Source organism: Dreissena polymorpha, chromosome 5 (assembly GCF_020536995.1).
Source record: "Dreissena polymorpha isolate Duluth1 chromosome 5, UMN_Dpol_1.0, whole genome shotgun sequence".
Taxonomy (NCBI): Eukaryota; Metazoa; Mollusca; class Bivalvia; order Myida; family Dreissenidae; genus Dreissena; species Dreissena polymorpha.
Window position 1 is genome coordinate 53,358,793 of NC_068359.1, and position 18,199 is coordinate 53,376,991.

Sequence of the window (18,199 nt, forward strand, 5' to 3'; positions counted from 1 at the left end):
ATTTATATTGCAGCTCCATACAAATTTGAAATCCCCTGAGGGCTCTATCACCAGTCCGATAGTTTCACCATCACCTGTTAAAAAGCGCAAAAGTGTCTCAAAAGACCTGCAGGCTTCCGAAATCCAGACTAACCTCCCAGAGATTGAAGATGCCTTCATGTTGGAATGCGAAAGCATAAATGACCATGACCCAGACGATGACCTTCCCACACAGGTCAAGGTCAAGCCACGGTTCATGGCAACAAAGTCCAACTTGATGGTGAGAATCGGAACGCCTTCAGGGGAGAGGGATCGAAACCAAGGTCCCCGCACAACTCTGCCACTGCCGTTCTCCCTCAACCAAGGATCTCCCGTCTCTACGGGTCAAAAAGGTCAAGATAGTTTTGTTCCATCTATGGCGAGTGTTCAAATGTCTTTTTCGCAGCTTGCTTACTCACAGTCTAACGTCATAATGAGCCCAAGTGAGCAAAGGGCATTGCGCATGGCATCGGAGGCTGAAAGAAAGGTAATCCAGTCTAGGCTTCATGGTAAGGAATCAGACGGACCTTACTTACAGTCGGATCAGAGATTGCTTGCAAGGCACGGAGAGGGCATTGATGAAAGAATGCAAAAGTTTTCTGATGAGGGTTTTCTGCATTCCTCGGAACATCCAACTCATAATCTTTATGACAAACTGCATAACCTTCATGAGAGTAGGTCCATAGAAAACTCACAGTTGCCTGTGTCAGCTCATATGGCCCCTAATGAGGTCCCTTCACGGGTCACTCATCACTATCCTAAGATGTCCAATCAGGACCACGAACAAAGGGTTTCTGACTCGCCCCATTCTTTCAGTCATTCTTTCAGTACTAACGATAGGCAGGGTGAATATCAGTTAAATCAATACTAACATCCATGTATTTATGCGAAATGCTTTTGCATGTAGCATCATAATGTGCTTTTAGTCCTTTAAAAAGTGCTATTTTCTTATGATTTACGTATATATATGTATACCCTTTTTGTTGTGTTGTGAACTATATTTCATTTTATGATAGCAGATATGCAGCATTTCTGGATAAAAATAGCAAGCTTTTCTACCTGTCACTGAATTGATGTTGTTGTCTTCGTTATAATTATAAACTTTTTTGGGAGGAAAGGTAAGATATTCTAACCCATGAGAACAGTACAAAAAGGCCTGATCAGCATAAGGTTTTTACTTTCATGTTTATAGATTCTATCATGGGAAACATTAAATTTATAGAATTTCAGTTTAAACAAATTCAATGAAACCTGTATATCTGAAGGCCACCCTTATTAGTTAATATGTTGACTAAATGCATGTAGATATATAGCCCTTAGTGCATGGAGAGTATATATCTATAAATATATATGTTTTATGTATAGCAGAATCCTTGTTATCATGGTAACAAAATACAGATGCAAAATAATGTGTTCTTACCTGGTCTAGTTTTCTCAAATATTCTAAAGTCTGTTTTAATCGGATAAGCTGACTTTCTCTTTTAAGTTGTGTCGATGCTTTTTCAGTCTGCAGGAGTTGATAGCTGCTTTTGGTGTTGTTGCTTGCGTGCATTTTGCCTGCATCGTCTTTCTGCCACGCTTCATCTTGATCATCGCATTCAACATCACCTGACTTCTGCTTGCTGCCTGCATGTTGATGTATTATCAGGTCTGCTTGCATGCAGATGTATTATCAGATATTGGTTTTGTTTTATTTCATAAACAATGGCTTATACACCATGTAGATATGATATATGCTGTCTTTCTATTAGCTGTTTTAATTAACTAATCAAAATAATAATAAATGTATAATCATACTGCATGAATATACCATGATGTATTCTTTTATATTTTAGTTGACACAATAATTGTTTGGACAGATGGCTTGTCTAAAGCTCAATTCAGGGTGTAAATGTTTACAGGGGTTTGATACTTGTGGCTTGATTGAGTAGTAAAACAAAAACAGTATAAAATTGTCAACAAAGGGTTAAGGAACATAAAATAATCCCTTTCTCTTAGATAACATTGACTTTTTATGCTTAGTGATCAACATGCTTTACTATTTGCATGTTTGTTGCAATCATCAAATTATATTAAAGCATGTGCATAGCTTCGCCTTTCGAATCTTTTTCGTACAATGAAGGTAAATGTAAGGATAAAGGGCAGTGTCAGATTCACACGCATTGAATACTTAATCCACACTTGATAAATCATGTTTGGCAATCATAATTATTGTGCCTAACTTTGACAAGATGTGTTAGTTTACCTTTGTTGAATTTAAGACAAGCCAGACGGTATATATTTACTATACTTAATTTTTATTACACCCCTGGTAAACTGATTTATGATTTCCTAAAAGGAGTACATGGGAAATCTTAAGGTGTACTTTTGGGGACACATACTGTATACTGCCTAGGAAATATATGGCCTGTGAATGGTGAGTTGTTTTAGTGCTCCCTGCTCTTGTGCAAATCATTCCGCTATTGTTCCCTGTGGGTTACATTTGAACAGTAAACATGACAAGGGGCTTCAGAATCTTTTCACTGATTAATAGCTGTCAAATACATGTAGTATTAAGCAATTCGTTAAAACAAGCCTCGAGGTATAGCCCAGATTGAAAAATCAAAAACTATTTCAATGCTATTCATGCTTTTTGAATTCCATTTTGTGTATCAATCTATGTATACCCCAAAGTCCAACCTATGATTTTAACTTTATTCCTTTTGGGGAGAGGCATAACAACTTTTACTAACCGGGCCTGGTGGATTTCTTGTGAAAGCTGAATGTATGCAGTATACATATGGTACCTTATTATAGCTGTCTTATTATCTAGTCTGTTAAGTGTTATATTCAAATTTAATCATAATGTGTAAGGAGCTTATTCATAGACAGTTATGTTAGTTTGTTTTTTAAACAAAGTAGGTGCGCTATTGCCAATAAATCAAAAGTTAGGTTCTCAAAGGTTTGCATGTTAAAAAATATAAGTGCTTATCGAACATAAATGAGCACATTTTACATAAATATATACTATAAAACAATGACTGACAAATATTTTGTTTGATTGTAAATGTTGAATGATATTTATCTTCTTAAATATTCCAATACATGACTCAATCTAAAACACACAGGCAATGTCTATTTTTAATGAATCATTTTTAATGATAATATAGTAGTTTGTTAACGAGTTTTTTTAGTGAAGTGAAGTTTTAAACCCTGGTTATCTCAGATGAAAGTATGGTGCAATGTCAAACAGAGATGAAAGTATGGTGGGCGGGTGTGCAATGTCAAACAGGTTAGATGAAGACCTAGCTTTTCATCACATTTGGGGCAAATTAGATCGCGGTTAAGGTTACTTAAACTAGATAACCTTAAAACAGATTGTTTCCCGTCAATAAATTTTGCTCGCACCTTTCTTGCTAAAACATAGGATAAAGCAAGCTTGCATTAGGACCTAGTTTGGGATTGTATACGAGGCTTTTTGGCCTAAGGTCAAGGTCACTTTTCCTAAAAATAGAAAATTGGATTCTTAACCCTTTCCCATTAGATATGTATTTTGACGTGTTTGTAGTCTCTAAGAAAGTTATATTTAATTGAAAACCTTTCTTACTAGATTCAAGTTTTAAAGGCTTCATTTCCAACCCTTAAATACTGACGAGCAGCAAACAGGGTAAAATTTTAACAGACTTTGAGTTACTCGCAGACTGTTATGGTTATATGCTGTTTGCACATAGCAATTTTTACTCTGACTTTGAGTGGGAAAGGTTTAATCATTGACAGCCTGGTTTTGTGGTGTTGCCATGGTTCTATTTAAGTTTTTAATGTATGATATAAGATCATGCTTACATGCTCGGCTGTTTTCGGAGAAAACCCAAGGTATTGTCATAGCCAGCTTGTCGTGTCCGTCGTCGTGTCGTCCGCTGCCCGTGTCGTGCTAAAACCTTGACATTTTGTCAAGGTTTTGAACATTGGCTCTAAAATCAAAGTGCTTCAACCTACAACTTTGAAACTAAATATGTTGCTGCACCTTGAAGAGTTCTACAGGCCACACCCATTTTTGGGTCACTAGGTCAAAGGTCAAGATAACTGTGACCTCTAAAATAAACAACAACAAAAAACTGACAAGCTTTCATTTATTGAAAACTGCACCTGCAGCTGAGCGTGGCACCCTTTATGGGGTGCTCTTGTAAGCTCACCTGAGCACAACGTGCTCATGGTGAGCTATTGTGATCGCCTTTTGTCCGTCGTGCGTCGTTAACATTTATCTTTTTAACACTCTAGAGGCCACATTTATTGTCCAATCTTCATGAAACTTACTCAGAACATGTGTCCCAATAATATCTTGAACGAGTTTGAAAATGGTTCCGGTTGATTGAAAAACATGGCCGCCAGGGGGCGTGGCAGTTTTATATATAGCAAACCTTGTTAACACTCTAGAAGTCACATTTATTGTCCGATCTTCATGAAACTTTGTCAGAACATGTGTCCCAATAATATCTTGGACAAGTTCGAAAATGGTTCCGGTTGGTTGAAAAACATGGCCGCCAGGGGGGCGTGGCAGTTTTCCTTATATGGCTATAGTAAAACCTTGTTAACACTCTAGAAGTCACATTTTTAGTCCAATCTTCATGAAACTGGGTCAAAACATGTGTCCCAATAATATCTTGGACGAGTTGGAAAATGGTTCCAGTTGAATGAAAAACATGGCCCCCATGGGGCGGGGCAGTTTTCCTTATATGGCTTTACTGCATGGTAAAACCTTGTTAACACTCTAGAAGTTACATTTGTGGTCCAATGCTCATGAAACTTGGTTAGAATATTGAACTAATAATATCTGGGCTAAGTTAAAAAAATGGTTGAGATCAGTTAAAAAACATGGCCGCAAGGGGGCGTGGCATTTTTTCCTTAAATGGCTATTTACTACAAAACCTTGTTAACACTCTAGAGGTCACATTTATTATCCAATCTTTATGAAACTTGATCTGAACATTTGTTCTAACAATAGCTTGAGTGAGTTTGAAAATGGTTATGGTTTGTTGAAAAACATGGCCGCCAGGGGGGGGGAGGCAGTTGTCCTTATATGGCTTTAGTGAAAACTTGTTGACACTATATTAGCCACATTTATTGGCCAATCTTCATGAAACTTGGTCAGAACATTTGTCCCAATGAAGTTTTGCCAGAGATTAAGCTGGGTCATATGAGCTCAAAAACTAGGTCACAAGGTCAAATATAAAAAAACATGTTAAAAGTCACTTTTTTGGTCCAAAATAATCTTCATGAATCAGCTTGCATTTTTTTCAGAATAGTCTAGTTCATTTGGCTTTCAGGTGAGCGCCTTAGGGCCTGATGGTCCTCTTGTTTTTAAATATCATTACGAGTTTTTCTTTTAATCTTATGTATAGTAAGAAAAAGCGATTGGTTTTTATTGAGGTATGTGTTGTTTAAGATTTTGAATGTTTCTATAGCTCATTGTTCTACTGCTTTTACACCATTGAGACTCTTACCATTTATTTTGAAAGAATCAATGGTAGTAATACAACTATAAAAAGAAAATTGATTTTAATGTGCTACATTTTAAAGTTTAATGGCAATAAATTGGTTTATCACTGTACATACATATCATGATTGTGGTTTTGCAAAGTGGTTGCTTCAAATAAACATTCTAACATTATGTCAAGCTTCCTAAGGAAATGTCAGTCACACCATTCATGTTCAAGGATTATCAAGGAAAATGTGTACGTACTTTGGTATTCCCGTTTTGTTCTATCATTTTACTCAGTGTTCCTCTTTAAATTATTAAGTGTACCTACGATGTATGTTTTTAGCAAATGACTTTAAGGTGAGAAACATATGTGCAATTTTCGTTTTAATTATTTATATGATCAACACTTGAGTAACACGGGGCCATGTCTTTGCTCCTTTATTTGTGCTTGCTCTAACATTCCATTCTTGCATTTTAGTGGCATATGCATTTCTGTGTGGGTCTGTATTTTTAATTTTCTTCCTTTTAGTATGATTTTGTACACATAATGGTCATATCTTCTTCCATTGATAAAATTAGCCTTTTTCGTTCTCCAAAGCAAACTATTTTGTCCTGGTCAGCATAATTTAAACTTTTGATTTTTTTCTTGTACATTTTTACTTTCAACAATTTGACCTTCAGTTTATACACTTTAGAAAGATAAATTTAAACAGGTTGGACTAAACAAGTGGGCCTATGAACCTCACATCCATTATCTATGGGCCATTTCATGAGAAAATCGATCTTATGCCATGGGCTAGCTCCATACCAGCCTGCACATTGGCAAACAGCATAGACCCAGATGAGACGCTGCATCATGTGGTCAGGGTCTGCGCTGTTTGCTTAAAGGAATATCTGTAATAAATATTCAAAATATAGAAATAAATATACTAGACATCCCTAATTTTGGAAATAAATTGATCCAATTAAGAAGGATGGGAGAGTCCACTATGCATAAAGTCCCGCCGACAGATTAGCTCCTTACAAGACTGAGAATAAGAAGGCATGTAAGGAGCTTAGCTTTCTACATATTTCATAAGACCCATTTTTGCATGATGTCACTAAAATGTTCTTCCCAGTAACAGTAGAATTTGGGGACTTTGTTAGGAAGGAACCATTTCTCTTGTCGGGATTGTAATTTTGATCACCTTATGAACCAAATTAATTTATTGTGTTTTGATTCTTGAAATAATGATGAGACAGCTAATAATATTTATTGTTATACACTTTTTTTTATTCCCCCGGTAGGGTGGCATATAGCATTTGAACTGTCTTGTCAGTCCGTCCTTCCGAAAACTTTAACATTGCCCATAACTTTTGCAAAATTTGCAAATAGCAACTTGATATTTGGCATGCATGTGTATCTCATGGAGCTGAACATTTTGAGTGGTGAAAGGTCAAGGTCATCCTTCAAGGTCATAGGTCAAAAAAATAAATCCAAGGGAAGTAACAAGCTTTAAAGGGAGATCATTTTGATTTATCATTTGGCAGGTACAGATCAATTTTACAAGGGAAGTAATGTTTTTTTAAAGGGATATAATCCAAAACATAAATCAATCAAAGCAGTGCAACAGGGGGCATTGTGTTTCTGACAAACACATTTTTAACCAGGTTTTTAACCAGGTTTTCCGAAGGAAAAAACTGGTTATTAGATTGGCGAATGCAGGAGGGCTGGCTGGCTGGCGGGCTGGCGGGCGGGCGGAACAAGCTTGTCCGGGCCATAATTATGTCGTTCATTGTCAGATTTTAAAATCATTTGGCACATTTGTTCACCATCATTGGACGGTGTGTCGCGCGAAATAGTTACGTCGATATCTCCAAGGTCAAGGTCACACTTTGAGTTCAAAGGTCAAAAATGGCCATAAATGAGCTTGTCCTGGCCATAACTATGTCATTCATTGTGAGATTTTAAAATCATTTGGCACATTTGTTCACCATCATGGGACGGTGTGTCGCACGAAAGAATCACATCAATATCTCCAATGTCAAGGTCGCCACGACTAAAAATAGATTTTTTTTAAAAACAAACTTACAAAGGGGGTTAATTTTGTTTGTTCATTTCAAAAGTTCAGTTTCAGTTTTCTCCCTTTATCAGATTTTTTTTCACAATGAAAACCTGGTTTTGTGACAATTTTGTCCCTTGTTTGTTTTGTTTTAAAATACAATCACATTTATTCTTTGCCTCAATTTTAAACTGACTTACAATATTTGATATTGTTTAGACTTTGAGTTCGTATTATTTATCTTTTGCTGTAAATTAATTGGAAAATCTACATTGTCTTCAAAAGTTATATAAAATTTCATTTAGGCCAGGCTCGGTGGCAACATGGCTTAATGAAATCTGCACAGGTTAATCAGATACAACACTCTCCACTTTATGGATTTGTTTGTTTGAATTAAGACTGAACAAAAAACCAGTCTAGGCAGAAAGTGTTGTCCTTGTTTAGATGGTGCGGACTGTGCAAGCTGATCTGGGACAAAACTTTATTTACATGCATTAAGCCCCATTTTCCCAGAGAGTGGCTCAGAGATTCTGGAGCCTTGTCTTTTCAAAGATATAATGATAGATTCAAGTTGCAACAAAATTGTGTAGTTTCAAAATAGTAAACATGTATCGTTAATATGATGCTTAATTGTGAAAGATACGAAAATCAGGCTCCAAGTGAGCAGCTTAGTATGTACGATTATTTGGATTTTGAACATAAATTATGTTCTGTTATTTATGGCCCCATTTGAAGAAGATGGGATATAGCATTTGCCCTTTTAGTCTTTGCCTATGTTTGCATGTGCGAATGTTGGTTTTTTAATTCTGAGCCATAACTTTTCTATAACTGGCTTGATTTTAAAATAATTTAGCACAAAATGTAAAGACATCCTGTCACAGGTAGAGGTCACAATAGGATAAGGTCACGCTCAGGGGTCAAGTCATATTTGAACAAAAAAATGGAATGAGGGAGCATCTGTTAGATATGGACACAAGACTTGTTTGCCAGTATTTTCAATTTGTTAATTTTTCAAATAAAATATTTTTGCACCATGTGATTTTGAAAGTGTTATTTTTTAAATTGTTAGCCATCACCCCCCTTTAAAGTGAATAATACTTGTTTATGTCTACATTTGTTGATGTTAAACTACAAATGAATAAACTACAAATGAATATGTACATGTATTAGGAATGTTAAAGGAAACAAATGAATAATATTTCAATGATACAGGTTTACTTCAATGAAATTCATAAGGACAAACTTTTTGACATAAAGAACATGTAAGTAATATTTGTTGCAGACAAACAAATTGTGTCTTTGTGTTGTTTTTACAAACCGCACAAAATAGTAGGGATAATCAAAAAGTGTTCCTGTCTTTTGTTAAGGGATTACTTCCATTAAAAAAATAATTTGCAAATTAAAAAACTCGTAATTTCTTTAATAATTTGGTACCATTTAAAGGAACTTTTATATTTTGTAATTTATTTATGAAAGTGTTTTTTTTTACTTTTCAAAAAATGTATAAGAGTATATACCGACTTGAAAAGTTTTGTTGATAAGGTATTATTCATGTTCTCTTAATCTTTGAAATGTGTATTATAATTTACATTGCTTTTATCATCTGACATATGTTAAGTGTTGTGAATTGTTGTAATTTCCGATGGAAATTCCATTTTGTAAGGCATACACTTATTCTTTTATTTTTATATAGTAATTCATTTGTAAAGGCGATTTGTACCACTTTTATTACAAACAGGCGTATATATATTTTGTTTATACAATTTGATCATATACAATTTTGCCTATGATTCATAGCAATATCATTAACAAAATTATCCCAGTTCCATTTTTAACCAGGTTTTCCGAAGGAAAAAACTGTTATTATATTGTCGAATGTCGGCGGGCCGAACAAGCTTGTCCGACCATAACTTTGTCGTTCATTGTCAGATTTTAAAATCATTTGGCACATTTGTTCACCATCATTAGACGGTGTGATGCGCTAAAGAATTGCGTCGATATCTCCAAGGTCAAGGTCACAATTTGAGTTTGAAGGTCAAAAATGGCCATAAATGAGCTTGTCTGGGCCATTACTTTGTGATTCATTGTGAGATTTTTAAATCATTTGGCACATTTGTTCACCATCATTAGGCGGTGTGTCGTGCAAAAGAATCATGTCAATATCTCCAAGGTCAAGGTCACAATTTGAGTTTGAAGGTCGAAAATGGCCATAAATGAGCTTGTCTGGGCCATTACTATGTCATTCATTGTGACATTTTAAAATCATTTGGCACATTTTTTCAACATAATTAGGTGTGTCGCGCGAAAGAATTACGTCAATATCTCCAAGGTCAAGGTCGCCACAACTAAAAATAGATTTTGAAACAACTATGTAACTATGAACAATCAGTAACAATGCACATTTTGATTTTGAGTTGTCTCTCTTTATCAGACTTTTTTTATGCCCCCGGTAGGGTGGCATATAGCAATGGAACTATCCGTCAGTATGTCAGTATGTGTGTATGTCAGTCTGTTTGTCCGTCCGGAAAAAAACCTTTAACGTTGGCCATAACTTTTTTGGCATGCATGTGTATCTCATGAAGTTGCACATTTTGAGTGGTGGAAGTTCAAGGTCAAGGTCATCCTTCAAGGTCAAAAGTCACAAAAATTAAAAAAAAAAAATCTTTCAAAGCGGCGTTCACATGAAGCTGCACATTTTGAGTGGTGAAAGTTCAAGGTCAAGGTCATCCTTCAAGGTCAAATGTCAAAACAAATAATGATTTAATTCAAAGCGGTGCAATAGGGGGCATTGTTTTTCTGACGAACACATTTCTTTTTTTTCTAATTGAAATCAAGGTCAATTTTACACAAGGGGGTTAACAATACACATTTTGAATTGTCTCCCTTTATCAGACTTTTTTCAATTGAAAACCTGGTTTTGTGACAATTTTTCCCTTGTTGAAATTTGTATTTATGTGTATACATCTGTCGTGTTCAGAATTCAACTCTGGGTTTTTACTCAGAAAACTGATTATCATTTTTTTTTTTAAACGCTATTCAAATACACGTGCTTACACATGCTCTTTTGATACTATTTTCGATGAATGAAATGTGTTAATATTTAACATTTTTAGAATTAATAAAATTTGTTTCGTGTAAGCACTGTATGTAGATTTTCTTTTGCAAACAACATACTATCACCTTTTAATGATTCAGACAAGTTTGTTTTTATTTTTATATGCTTGTTCTTTATGTAGAAATTAAAGGCGAGTGCAATAAACGTGTTGGTGTTTTTTGTGTTGAATAAAATAAAGATGCTTTATATAGTAGTTTAGATTTAGACCGTAATTCGCATTTACTTGTATCAACGATTTTGGAACAAAGTTTGAAAGAAATTGCTGTGATATCTTGACGTGTTATGTGATTAATATAGGTATGTCTTTCCAATGTGCACTTCCAAGGAGTCACTTAAACAGCAGATACTACAAAACTGAACACAACTTCATTGCTTTATTATTCTGATGTGTTACAACGTGGATTTTCGTAAGGATCCCTTTCCAATTTGTGCTGAAAAAAAACACAAGAATATCTAACGAAACTCAAGTTTAAAACGTCGAAATGTATTGATTATTCGTTGATACAAATGGCAGAAATAATGTGGTAAAGTAGTATCGCAATAAAAGACTGATCACCGAAATATGACCAACAACATATTATAAACATACATATCAACTTGTAAACTTAAATGTTGACAACAACTTATACTACTTGTAGATTGCTAATGGTACTTTTATTCTCGATTCGCAGAAGGTAGTGAGTGAGGGAGGGGAGGTTGTTACAGCCAGTATTGGAACCACTTTGTCTAATCAGTATGGCTATCGGAACTAAAACGTTTCCGGACTTTTCCATGCATTTTGTATTGTTTGTTAAGGTCTCTGCAACACTGTTATTCATTTTGTAGTATTTTTTGGGGAAAGTCGACATGACTACATGCATAGTAAAAATGAAATCAGTATATTAATATTTCTTTTGTTAGGTATGATTATTTTAATGTCTTGTGTGGTCCCATTTGAACATGCGATATGATTTGATGCGATTACAACTAAAGATGTCTAAAGTCGTGTGCCAATATTCGTATGTTTATGTGAACTATACCGTTAACATTTTGTTTGTACAAAGTTCAAGCCAGTTTGAAGACTATCGACAATTGACAACTAATCACATTACATGTTTGTTTGAATATTTTGTTAAGCAAAGCCTCTTAAAAAACAAACTATGCACACAACACATTATAAAAAAATCACTCTTTTTCACTTTATATCTGCGAAGAGTAATGTATTGCACTGATGATTGTATGAAAAACTGTGGGTTCGCAATTTTAATATGTGTTTCAGAAGGCCATCATTTTTTATATGAATTTTGACCATAATTCTTTTGACACGTGCACTTGCAACAATTATTTGTTTTTGATAGAACGTTTAAAACGATATATAAATATTAAAACGAACACTAACACATGTATTATATGTTTATCTCGGCACGTATTATTCTGGTTTTAATCATTGCAGATTCTTCTTATTATTACGGTCTAAATGTGTTGCTTTTAATGGACTATAAAACATTAATAAATAATGTTGGTATGTTAAATATGTTTGTATGGAGGAAGTTATTTTGTTTTATGACTTGTTTAGAGAAAAACAGTGGTTAGTTTTTTAACGATTTTTTAAAGAGTCATTGTTGTTGTTTTTTTTGTTTTGTAAACCATTCAGTGTAAGTTACCTTTATAAATAAAAGAGTCTGCAATCCTCCTGATTGAGATGTGTAAAATTTTAGATGTATATGCCTAGGAACTGCAAAGCGCAGAAAAAAGATATTGCATGGGTGACTGTCAACTCGTACCTAAGTCAACTCGCACGGTAGTCAACTCGCACTTTTTATGGTCAATTAATTGCATTTAATCTATCGAACTGTTTGAACAAAGTTTAAAAGGGTTATATTGATTTGATCACACAAGTTATTTTCAAAAACCCAGTTCCTTCCTTTTTGTCTCGATATTATATTTAACATTAATTATGTAAGTGCATGGATTTAATCGAGTATCAATATTAAAAACAAGTCAATTACCAGTCTATTTTAGTCTTTCTGGTTTGTTCGTACACGTCTTTCACGAGTCAAATGATAAACAAGAACCGTATTTTAGGTGAATTATTTTTATTTTATTTTATCGATTCATGAAGTACAAGAAGTAATACATTCATCGCATTGGTAAGTTGAAATATGTTCACGTAATATTGCAATTGTCATGTTAACGTTGACGGGTTACGTCTTCTGTGACATACAGGCATGCATCGAAATTGTAAATGCGAAAACCATCCAACATAATTGCACATTCATGAATTACGCGTGAACTTAAAGCTCTAAAGAATTAACATTTTCTGAGTATACCCGCTTTTAAGAAACAAACGCAAACTGGCAACACATGTATATATAACAATAATAAAAACAGTTACAACAAGTACAACAACAACAACTGTAAAGGTATCCTGCTAAACGAAACGAAACTTCGAAGGGTGCATCCCTTCATAGAGAACAAAACAAAATTGATATACAATTTCCCTTAACCCATTTATGCATAGCGTATTGAAAAAAAGGCACTGGCAAACAGCGTAGACCCAGATGAGACGCCGCACGATGCGGGTCTCATCAGGATCTGCGCTGTTTGCTTAAAGGAGTTTCTGTAAGAAATATTCTAAATATAGAAATAAATATACTAGACATCCATCCTGTTGGAAATAAATTGATCCATGTTTGAAGGATGGGAGAGTCCAATAGGCATAAATGCGGTTATAAGCTTGCCATTCAGCGTTAGGTTTTAACAAATGTTAAACATTTTGCGTTGACTTACGCACTTTTAGAATGCATCTATTAATTCAATGAATTGAAACTCCTTTCTGTGGATACCACCGAACCTGCAACATTATTTGGTTTGTCGTAAAACACTTATATTGGTGATACAATCCGGAATTGAATATGTTGTCCAGTTAATAAATATATACAATACAGCCAACTTAAATCGTTATTCAAGCAGCTTGGTCGTTTTCATCGTTATGGTTCATGAACAATTGTTCAAAAACACAATTGTCAGTGTCATTGGCAAAATTTCATAGCAAAGTACAAAAATCTATCATTAAAACAACAACATTTACCATAACGATTCACACGGGGAAGTGGGTTTCTGAATACATATGCTTCTAAGTACAAAATACGCACATATATCACGTCTCCGGCGATCGCCGCAATAGCGACTAATAAATGAAATTTATTTATTCTTGCCAAATTACAAACAGTCAATGTGCAAAACACACGAGTTTAAGATTACAACTAATAGCTATAACTATTCATTGTCTAAGTTAACAACTGTTATTTAAAAGTGAAATCGAATTGCTTTCTATAAGTCAATTTGAAATCGTCTCAAATTTCCACAGGAAAGCTATGCGCGTGGGCGTCATTTAATTATGCCAGGATAAAAATAACTGGAATATAAATAACAAGGTTAATTTGAATGGGTTGTACTTTAAAGAGCTGGAATAGTTATCGAAATGCCTTACGAAATATAACGAACTCTAGTGGGGATGTTGATATTGAACTGAAATGCACTGATTTTTTAAAAAATATCAATGCTTACAAGGTTGGTCAAAATACTTGAATACGATGACTATTTATGTATACTACTTAAATATTTGTGCTATTATGAACACATTATGACAACTGCTCTCTGCTTTGTTTATAATTTAGTCGTGTTCTGAGAAAACTGGGGTTAATGCATGTGCGTAAAGTGTCATCCCAGATTAGCCTGTGCAGTCCGCACAGGCTAATCAGAGACGACACTTTCCGCCTAAACTTGATTTTCGGTAAGGAAGAAGGACTTCCTTGAAACTAAAATTACCATACAACCGGAAAGTGTCGTCCCTGATTAGCCTGTGCAAACTGCACAGGCTAATCTGGGACGACACTTTACGCCCATGCATTAAACCCAGTTTTCTCAGAACGCGACTCAATTGTTTAATTCTCCTGTCCCCATAAACTTCTCCCACATTGGTCATCGTGGAGATTATCATAAATTTGTGTATTTGCCAAGTATTAAAGAAAAAGGAAGTAAGAAAAAAATAATGAAGGAAAACTAAAACAATCATATAATAAAATGTGAAATCGATAACAAATAGCCTGGAGATAAAATTTCTTAAATTGGCTCGATCTTCCACCTTCTATCGAGCAACAAAGTATATAATTTAAATTATGCTCTACAGTTTCCGCCATTAAAGGCATTGTCGTCTACCGGTGCGTGATATTGTCATTATCACCAGTTATCAAATAATAAATAAATAAATCATCTGCCGTCTAGCAGATTTCGTTTGGAAGCATCTCCACGACGCTTTACACTTTGCTCTACGAAATGAATCTAAGAATGTCTTACGTGCTCGGCACTTTTCGACGTCATAAATGGGGCCTTGATTTTCCTTCCAAGGCGATCTTTGTCCAATTTTGTTTACATCAGTGTACGTCCATTCACATAGGAAGCCATGTAGTAAAAGTCAACATTATGTCGCTTCGCCTTTCTACTGCCCAAAGATTTATAAGATTATGTGACCAAATTTTCTATAATTAAACAGTCAACACTTGCATTAATCCAGAGCTTGATTTTCAATAATCAGCAAGTCGATTGCCAAATTGTTAGGTATCAATTTGTTTGCATGGAATTAACTTATGATAAAATATGATTGTCTTTCGCGAGTTGTGTTGTTGTCAGTCGCTCCTAGATTCGCTTGTCATAAAACGTTATTTGACAACGTTAACTCTTTCAGTGCTGGAACCGAATTTTCAAGGCCTTTGCAAACAGTTTGGATCCAGATGAGACGTCAAAGAACGTGGAGTCTCAACAGGATCCAAACTGTTTGCTTTTTTTAGAGTATTCGTTGAAAAAAAAATCGAAGAAAATGCTAATTTCAGAAATTCAGCTGACGACATTTTAGCAGACGACATATTTCCCAGCATGAAAAGGGTCAAGGTACCTGGTATCGAGCTACCTGACGCACACAAAGGTGATGTGGCAATTCAAATAATGTGTTGTCGCAGAAGTTGGCAGAAGTGTAATGGCGGACAGTCACGTGACTGACAACATGGCGGCGGTCTTATTATACATTTTGGAATGGTCTATTACTAATAACATATCTACGGAGCTTGATGATGCCTGTCTCGATAAGGCAGTAGGTAGAAGGAGTTCCGAGATCTTCCGGAATGAGTCGAACCAGTGATAACACAAGTTCGGGCATTTCCGTGTCGTATCACGGAGCCTATCGGACACGCTTGTACACATTGACCGTCCCATCGGAAGAATCTGCAATCTATGCAGTTGGATATTCCTGCGCCAGTACATGTTTTGCACAAGGGGTGACACGGTTTGCATACCTGATAAGAATACAAAAAATGTGCGTTCATATGGGATGACGTCGAAAGCAACACTTGGCTAGCTGCGGGTTGCACAACCATAATAACAAATAGTAATATTACATAAAATTACACGTATTATGTCAACAACTTCAACAATTGAAAAAACAGTTTTAACTGGACAACAAGGTTCACATTTCAAACATAAAACCCTTACGAATATGGTCAAAGGCTGCATTCACCAATAAGTTTCTTACACGAACATATTTATTGCCGATGAACACGGACTTATGCATGTTTGCAAGCCTGCGTTTCTCAAGGTCCATGATAAATGATTTACTTTATTTAAAGCATCCGACAAAAAAATCATCAGTTCTCACCTTGAATAATAGTTATATAAGTACACTAAAAAGTCAGTCTTATGTTTCTTAGTACTATACTAACATTCATTGGGTATTTAGTTACTGAGTATATCAATGTATATATACAATATAATGTTAATTATTAATATCGATTGTCAAAATGTTTATTTCAGGAAACACACGAACTATTTCAAAGTAAGTATTAACTTTACAAACAGGTAAATACTTTTATATAAGTTATTCTCTTAGTTAGGAAATAAACATTTTATAATACACAACATCAATAACATATTTATGAATGCAAACAATTATTTACATTCATAAAATATAAATCTATACAAATTTACAAATTGTTTGAAATATTAAAAGTATTTCATGAACATGTAAAGTTTTCACAAATTAATATATGAAGAGGCCAACTTACAGTGGTGATTTGATCCCCATGCGTATATGTTTTTCTATAGTAACCGTCCGGGCATGCGCTGAAAGGTGACATGCATTCCACGTTGTCATGGTGATGTTTAAGCCCAAGCCAACACGACGTGCATCCACCGGGACCCAAGTGCGAGCCAGGCCCAGTACATCTGGAACACACGAAACACCATATAAAACCCTGCATAATTCACTCATTAATGGAAATTACTGTGTGGCTGATAGTAAATTTGTCATATTGAAATGTCAGCCTGTGCTATCATTATTTAAGTAATACGCAGATGTGTGTTGGGGAGAGTTAACGCAGTGGAGCTTCTATAGTTATAAATCAAAAATTAATCATAAGTTAACATGTTTCCGAACAAGTGTATAACAAATGTACAACTACTGTGGTTCTACTGTGTTTCATAATACAAACATTTTTTGTTTGACAAAAGTTTGTCATACATTGCGTTTAGCCACGTGAATTTAACTCAACATTTTCTTATAATTTTCGGGATTACTTTCCAACATTATCCCTGCCCGTGTTTTTAAGCATAATAACCCGAACGTATTTTCTGATTGTCTATGTAAAACAAGACGCGAATTTTGATAGAATAAGAATAAAATATACAAAAATGGTTATGTATTTATAACGTAGTTAAGTTTACTATTTATAGAGATGTTGAGAATCGTTATTGTCATAAAGATAAAAAAATATAGAAAAAGGGACGCGTTCGTAATTATTGTCCGGGACCTCGCAACAATACTATACATAACAAAATATATACACAAATACATAAAAATGCATCATAATGATACAATTGTTACTCACCCTAGTTCTCCGCAATTTTCATAGCATATTTCACAGTGTCCGTCGGGCAGAGGAAACCTTCCTACTGGGCACCAAAATGTTGGCTTGCTTGTCCTGTAAAAAGGAACATAATGAGTCGCGTTCTGAGAAAACTGGGCATAATGCATGTGCGGAAAGTGTTGTCCCAGATTAGCCTGTGCCGCACAGGCTAATCAGGGACGACACTTTCCGCTTTTATGACATTTTTCGTTTAAATGAAGTCTCTTCTTAGCAAAAATCCAATTTAGGCGGAAAGTGTCGTCCCTGATTAGCCTGTGCCGACTGCACAGGCTAATCTGGGACGACACTTTACGCACATGCATTATGCCCAGTTTTCTCAAAACACAACACTAATGTATATCCAATCGTCCTTATTGAAACTATGTTCGCATGATGTTTTCAGATTCAGTTTAGTGGACAGCATTTTTCTTACTTGTGGAAAAGTAATTAAAAAAAAGCAACTACATGTAAGCAATAAAACATAATAATAATTATTTAAAACGAAATGTATAAGAAACTTACGATAACAATGCGAACATTATCATTATTATTGTTCTTTTGGTCGCGTGTATTACAGCATATTTATCAGAAATGATAGTCAGGTTTTTAATTAACCCTTCTCAATCAATTA

At 35.0% G+C, this 18,199-nt stretch overlaps 1 protein-coding gene across 2 annotated transcripts in view; it reads left to right on the forward strand.

Annotated features, from left to right (window-relative positions):
• LOC127880878 (zinc finger protein 567-like) overlaps positions 1 to 8,971 on the forward strand; it is a 24,782-nt gene extending 15,811 nt beyond the window's left edge. The window contains exons 4-5 of one of the 2 annotated variants that reach the window (XM_052428352.1): positions 14 to 371; positions 1,525 to 8,971. In XM_052428352.1, the coding sequence (XP_052284312.1) occupies positions 14 to 371; positions 1,525 to 1,538 (372 nt within the window). In that variant the 3' untranslated portion in view covers positions 1,539 to 8,971. The other variant, XM_052428351.1, reaches the window with a different exon arrangement.
• The last annotated feature ends 9,228 nt before the right edge of the window (positions 8,972 to 18,199 follow it).